Genomic DNA, 6,993 nt, shown 5'->3' on the forward strand with positions numbered 1-6,993 from the left:
CTTCCAAGATGCTGAAAGACTAATTCTGGGGTCCTCCTCCTCATGGGTTGGCCATGACATAGCTATAGCTCATTAGCGTTGACATACAATGTACAATACGGCTCCTTCAGGAAACGAGCATCTAAATAAACTGCTCAAAGTGTCAAGGCAAAGAGACCGGGGAGAGGGGAAGAGACCACCGCCTCAACGGCACATTCAGAGCATTGCAAACTCCATTGCCCAACCCCTTGCTCTCACCTGCAGGGATTTATTCTCTGGCTGTGGGCTCATCCCTTCCAGCTCTTGGATTAGGTTGCCCAGGTGGAAGATCTCCACGGAGATCTTCCTATCGTTCTCGGTCTGGGTCTGCACTATCTGCTTCTCCACATCCTCCAGCCACATCAGGAGGAGACGTTCCTGCTCATCCTGGAACTGGTGCAGCTGCTTAAACACCAACATGATTTTCCACCTCTCGGCTCTTGTCTGCTGCTGCAAGGAACAGATGGGGAGGGATGAGAACAGAAGAAATCTGAAACCTACAAAACCTGGTTAAATAAAACAGGAGCAAGGTCTGGCCTTTGGCCCTGAGGCCAGTCTAAGTCCATAGCACGTGGCTCTGGGTCCCCTTGGAGCTTTGTGTGATACCCTGCGGAGTCATAAAATACTTCTGGCCTTTTGGGGAGGTTGTTTTTATTTTTCAGCTCGAGAAACGTGAGGGCAGTGTTGCTTCATGTTTTTCCCACAGCCGGGAGGAGATCGGGCGTTGCATGCAGGCACCTGCAAGTGTTTGATGGGACAAATCCTGCTGGGATAGTGTTTGAGGACACTGGGGTGAGAGGGAGGATTCAGCGGTGAGATCCTGCAGAGGCTGTTGGAAACGGTCCCTGGCACGTGCAATTCCCCAGAACGCCCAGGTGTTGGCACTGAGGGCGGTAGCTGGATGGGACAGGACCGAATCCAGGCCAGGGTTGCGGCACGAGCAACCAGCAGCATGTTCATGGTGTTTTCCTTCCATCCCCACTTAATTTAGCAGGAAAGCCGTTGCCCGTCTCTGCTCACGTTCACCCCGGCAACCTTCCCCGTTCTCATGAAGCTGCAATGAAACGTCTGTCATGCTTTCTGCTTCTGCTTTTGAGGAAATCACCATCTCTCACTTCCTTAGAGCTACGGATCTATCCCCCAACCTCTGGTAGCCCAAAACAGGGCTGGGAGGTGGTGGAAACGTCTGGCAAGGTGCACTCTCCAAAGGAGATGTGTTTGCATCTGGATGCTCAGATGCTGCAAGCTGCCACGAGAGCCACCACCCTCACCGGGACCCAGACAGCTACGCAGCAGTAGAAAAACCCCATCAGGGTCCGAGTTGGACACAAGCACCCCCCATGGACCTCATGCTCGGTCTGGCTGAGCCATCTCCAGGGCTGGATGGTAGAAAGCGGCTCCTGGGATGCAGCAGTCCGCGGCGAAGATGGAGAGGTCTGGAGCACCATCCCACCACCCCATCGCGCAGATCTGCCCAGGAGGACCCACATGCCCATCTCCTCTGCCTGAAACGTGGCTCAGCTAAGCTGCGAGCACCTTCCTTCAACCATTCGGAAACCACCTCGCTCTCCACCAGCGTTTTGTGGCTGCCAATTTCCCCTTGAGAAACATCTGTGTTTCATTCATGGGTGCCTCACCAAGATGGAGCGAGTGAAAGAGAGATGCGCCCGTCTGGGTGGAGCAGCTGGAGGTGTTCTCCTCCTCACTGCAAATTTCGGTGCCAGTCCAACATCTTTTATCAGACCTGCAGAGGATATCTCCGTGCATGCAGCAGCAGCGAGCACCTACCAGACACTTCTGGCTCCTCTTCTCCCCCGTCAGTTTTAATCCTTGGAGCCTTTCTCTTTCGTCCTTGAGGCTCTTCAGTTTGCTTTGGATTTGCTCCTGGGCATAAAAAAATAATAGTATTAATCTGCAAGTTGTTGGGGAGAGGGATGCGTGGCTTCAGTGTTGATCTAGCTAATTCCTGGTGTGTTCGAGCGTGAGACGGCCAGAACTTGGAAATATTTAAGTATTCTTTAGTCTGTTGCTCCTCTTCACCCCGGACCTTTTCTCTGAAGCATCTTGTGAATGAAGAGTCAAATAAAAGCAGTATTTAATATTGCAGCCTCATTTGCACCCCGATTCTAGTCTTTGCCAGTTCCTTCTCCCGGTGTATTTGTGGCCAGTTATTTTCTGCATTCACCGTAACCTGTTCTGCCTTGGTCGGCTCATTTTATCCCCTCGTGAGCACAACATCCATTTTTTTTACCCTTAGGTCCCCCCAAATTGCTGCAACTTCCCATCACCTGCAGAATCAGCGTTTCTGCTCAAGCTTGTCACCTTCAGCTCCTTCTGCAGACCAAGGAATAATGAATATTGTCCCCAGAGTTTGTTTTTAGGAGGAGATAAATTGCACCTTAGAAATGCGCGTTTTTTAACATCTACCCCTAAAAGACCCTCCCAGGACAAATGCCGATGGATGTTTGCAGCGCACACATCCCGCCCTGAGCCCCTCTTGTTTTTTATCAGCTTACTTTCTCCCTCCTGCCCCTCACTTCTTCTCCCCCCCCATCTTGTTTTGTGCTCACGGTGTGACTAATGTCACCTTTCACCTCCCCGTTCCCAGTCAATTCTTCCCCTGTGGGCAGGATGAAATGTCACCGAGCTTCCTCCGCACAAGCACCAACTCCTCCTCCTCCTCCTGACCCCATCCTCCCTCAAGGGAATTAAAAATGCCTCCCAGAATCGTCGCGGTTATCCTGAGAGAGCTGCTCAGAAAGAAATTCCTTCCGGGAGAGATTTACAGTGGAAAGGACAACTCATCTGGGATTTCCAATCCAATTCTTGCACAAAAATTACCAGCAAGAGCCCTGCCTGGGCACAAGTGAGCGAAGGTGGGGTCCAGCTCTGCTAATTTGGGTATTTTCTGTGAGCTACCGGCCCCAGCTTCCTTTGTGGTCCCCGGAGAGGGTGACAGCAAATAAAGCGGTGGCTTTTTGTAACGGGATCCAAGCTGACAAGGTCACCCTGAGCAGCTTAAATTGAAATCCCGCTTTGGAGGTTGCGGTGAAAATCAGGCTTTAACCAATTCGTGCCATCTGGGGGTGACCCCAAGAGTGGATTTTGCTGGTGGGCTGGGTCTGACCCGGCACCCTGAAGTCTCTGCTTGCCTCCGCGTGCCCCCAAGCCGAGCTGTGCCCCTCACCATGCATCTGGGCGCCCGCAGACCGGGGTGGCTGCATCACAGGGCTGGAGCCAAGGCAGCGATGCAAAGCAACCCCAGCTAGATGATCTGCCAGCTCAGCCCAACCTGCCACATCCCAAATCTTGGGAAATCCCACGGGACATCCTTCCCCTCATCCTTGGGAAGGCGGAGAAGCCCCCGGCTAGCAGACCTCAGCCTCTGACGGGCCAAAAAAACCCCCAAAACATCAGAGCAAAGCACTCTGCTGCGATTTCTTACTTTGCACTCCTGGGCGGCTTCTTCGATGGGGGCGACGGTGTGAGCACGGTGAGCGTGGGAGCGGTCGCACACCACACAGATGGCTGTCCGGTCCTCCTGGCAGAAGAGCTTGAGTGGTTCCTGATGCTTCGGGCACAGGCTGCCCGCCGCGGCCGCGTACCCTGCCCTCGAGCTCAGCTTCTTGGCGATCTCCGCCAGGTTCCTCAGCTCACGGTTCGGTCTAAATTTTCTTTTCTGGGCAATTCCTCGGCACTGGGGGCAAGCGAACCTCCGGTCCGATTTTCCCGAGCATCGCGTGATGCAGTCCCGGCAGAAGCTGTGCCCGCAGTTGATGGACACCGGGTCGCTGAAATAATCCAGGCAGATGGAGCAAGATGCTTCTTTCTGCAGACTCTCCAGCGGGTCACACTCGGCCATGGCTGAAGAAGAATGACACGATTACTTTCGCTTCATTGATTTTTATTTTTTTTCTTTTGGCAGCAGCTGGAAGTTTCCTTCTCGATTAGCCTTTGCTAGTTGAACTGGGAGGTCTTGTTTGAAAAGTGCAGCCTCGTAAAGGATGTAAAAGGGAGGAGGGGCGGAGAAAGGGGAATTTCAAGCTGTTTTCTGCGCAAAACGCAGTTTTGCAACACCCTTCTGAAACCTGAGTCACTCCAAAAGGCGTTTCAAGGTCTTCAGAAGTTTGCTGCTAAAGAGAGAAGAGGGAAAAGAAGTTCCTCATCCCGACCCGTGACCTTCGAGTCCCAAATAACGAGTTGACGGTGGGGAGCATTGGGCAGCAAGAACAGCTTACGGACGCCATCGCTCTCCCCCTGCCCCTCACCAGCATCTCTGTGCAGCCAAAACACAAAATTACGGGGAAAAAAAAACCCTTTTCTTCCCTCTTTTTCCCAGGTGTTTTTGAGCCCGGCTGGAGGAAGAGCCATAGGGTTGATCGGCAATACCTGAGCTCAGCGCTGCTGCTGGATACTCAGCATCCTCACCGCTCATTTAGGAGGTGATCCCAGCCCGCAGGAGGGAAGGACGCTCCCACGTAACCGCCAGGACCAGGAATAAACCCGGTCTGAGGGACCTCTGGGTCAAACCCTGCCCAGGCTGAAACAGCTGGGTGTATATTTTAATTACCAGCCGGGCCCGATCCGCCAAATCGGGTTACAGCCCTGCGATACGTTCGTGCATCGTCGTGTACCTCTTTCCTTCCTCCGTACGTGCTCAAGCCGAGGAGTCGCTGGTTTAATTGCAAATGAGTAATCTAAGCTTTGCTTTCCTCTTGGCCACCTCCGCAGCTGCGGCTCTGGCCGCGCGGGGACGCCTGTAGCTCCTGAGCCGCGAGAAGTGACTCGACGGAGGAAATGAATCACGCAGCACCAAAAAAAAAAATGAGAGAAGTCCTTCAGACGTCCTCAGCGAGATAAGTCAGGGCGTGCTCGGGGGTCACCACGGTCATTCCCTGCCCCGAGGTCAGGCACCAGGATTGGACCCATCCTGAAAGGGTTTTGGTCGGGATGCTCTTACAGACACCTCTGTGCTCTCCTCCAGCAACAGGCAATTTTCCACCTGGGGCAACGGCTTTTCCCATGCCAAAAATACTCCTGCCTGCGTGTTTGGGCACGGGATCTGCATTCCCTGGTAGCAGATAAATGTTCATCGTGTACCCACCCATGGGCTGTTGCCCACCGATGCAAGCGCTGATCCCAGCCTTCAGCACCCTCCCTTGGGTCTCCGACCTGCGAGTCCAACAATCCCACCTCCTTCAGCCAAAGCTTTGGGGAAATATTAATTAAGACCAGGCTCACGACAGGCTCATGCGCAGCCCAACCCTCGGCAAACCCACCCAGCTGGACGCCGGGTTTCGATGCTCAGCATTGAATTATCAGCAAGTCCACGGTCCCCTTGTTTGCTGTTGCGAGAGTTTCAAAATCCTGGTCCATCCAGATTTAAAATCCCCGTTTTTCTCCTCCCCGCAAGGGAAGGAACTCAACGTACTGCAAAGCCACGTCGGTTATTTTTTAGGTGATGAACAGCTTAGGTATTTTTTCCAGTACATTGCAGGAAATGAAGCGACGCTGACCAGTCTCTAAATCCACTGCTATCTCCCTCCTTCCCCCTTTTTAAGATGAGCAAACCTGATGTCTTTTTCCAGTGGCTTCCCCGCCGTCCTCCACCACTTCTGACGTCACCTCGGCCACCTCTCTGACCCCGTGGCTCATTGCCACTAATTCGAGGTGATTTGAAAACCCCTAATTCAGCTGAGAAGATGCTGGTCTCCTTTTTTTCTCCGCCGCAGCCAGAGTTTTGACCCCCGGTGTGGTACCTGTGGTTATTATACGTGGTGCTGACCAGTACCTAGGGACGAGTTACCTATAAGATCACAGCAAGCCCTTTTAATGAAGGCTAAAATAAAGTAAAATGTCCTTTTCCGTTTCTCACAAGTGTGGTGACAATCCGGCCTCAGTTCAAGCTCTTTGGGGTCTCTCCAGAATAGCGGTTTTTTTATATCATCTGCGTAGCTGCTACGATGCTGCAGCTTCCCTCGGGCATTGACTTTGCGCATCGATGTGAGCTCTTCTGCCTTAGGACTTCTCTAAATTGCGAGTTAAAAAAAAAAGTATATACCTCTAAAAACCAGAGAGGAAGACAAAGCAAAAGAAAAACCCCAAGGAAATGAATGTAGAGAAAAAAAGTGGCAGAGAGGGGAATTCGCGCTGCCGGCCTTTCTGCTTCAAAAAGGGAGTAAGAAACGGGCTGCGACGGGGCCCTGATGCCCTGTGTGACGCGAACTGGGCTCGGAAAACTTAAATAAAGGGAAAATGATGGAAAAATGGCTATGATTAAAACTTCTATAAAGGGAAAATGGTGGAAGAAGGGCTGTGATTCCCATCCCTGGTTTCAGATCTTTTCCTTCCTTCCGCAAAACCCAACCCTTTGCTTTCAATAAAAACATGAAGAGTTGGGGCTCAGCCGCTTTCACGAGTGGGTTTTGGGGGGAGGGATGTAGTTTAGTGCCCCACGGAGGGGAGGGGGAAAAGATTCAGCGCCCAACGTGGGGCTCGAACCCACGACCCTGAGATTAAGAGTCTCATGCTCTACCGACTGAGCTAGCCGGGCTCTGACGGTTAAGGGGATGGTGCAGCTTCTGAGCATCACCCCAGATGCAGGTGGTGCAGTTGGGGGTGGGGGAGATTTTGGGGGGGATTCGTCTCAGGAGAGGGACTAGAGCAGAAAGAGCTCCGGACTGGCAGGTTCGTTTCGGTTTGTTACCCAGCGGCTATTGCCCAGCCCTGGAGCAAGGTGCGGGGCGAAGGCGTCTGTAAGAGCTAAAAGTGCTCGTGTGGAGGTGCGGAAAATTAAGAAAAAAAAAAGGTGGAAAAAAGGAAACTCGCGTGTTTCTGCCCGGTTTCGAACCGGGGACCTTTCGCGTGTGAGGCGAACGTGATAACCACTACACTACAGAAACGCGGTGGGAAACGCTCGGCCCCGCGGGGCTACGGCTGTGCAGCCCTCTCCGGTGCGGCGGGCACCGAGGGCCG

General features: G+C 52.9%; 2 protein-coding genes and 2 non-coding genes across 4 annotated transcripts in view; 1 reads left to right on the forward strand and 3 right to left on the reverse strand.

The window, feature by feature from the left end:
* LOC103922923 (tripartite motif-containing protein 7-like) overlaps positions 1-3,880 on the reverse strand; it is a 6,421-nt gene extending 2,541 nt beyond the window's left edge. The window contains exons 1-3 of the mRNA XM_009331147.1: positions 3,464-3,880; positions 1,807-1,902; positions 238-468 (exon numbers count right to left, since the gene is read on the reverse strand). Coding sequence (XP_009329422.1) covers positions 238-468; positions 1,807-1,902; positions 3,464-3,880 — 744 coding nt within the window. The remainder of the gene's footprint in view (positions 1-237; positions 469-1,806; positions 1,903-3,463) is intronic.
* LOC103922939 (zinc finger protein 850-like) overlaps positions 1-6,993 on the forward strand; it is a 158,981-nt gene that overhangs the window by 100,585 nt on the left and 51,403 nt on the right.
* On the reverse strand, positions 6,499-6,571 carry TRNAK-CUU. Its single transcript has one exon. It is a non-coding gene; the product is annotated as a tRNA-Lys (tRNA).
* On the reverse strand, positions 6,848-6,920 carry TRNAV-CAC. Its single transcript has one exon. It is a non-coding gene; the product is annotated as a tRNA-Val (tRNA).

Source organism: Pygoscelis adeliae, unplaced genomic scaffold (assembly GCF_000699105.1).
Source record: "Pygoscelis adeliae isolate BGI_AS28 unplaced genomic scaffold, ASM69910v1 Scaffold459, whole genome shotgun sequence".
Classification (NCBI taxonomy): Eukaryota; Metazoa; Chordata; class Aves; order Sphenisciformes; family Spheniscidae; genus Pygoscelis; species Pygoscelis adeliae.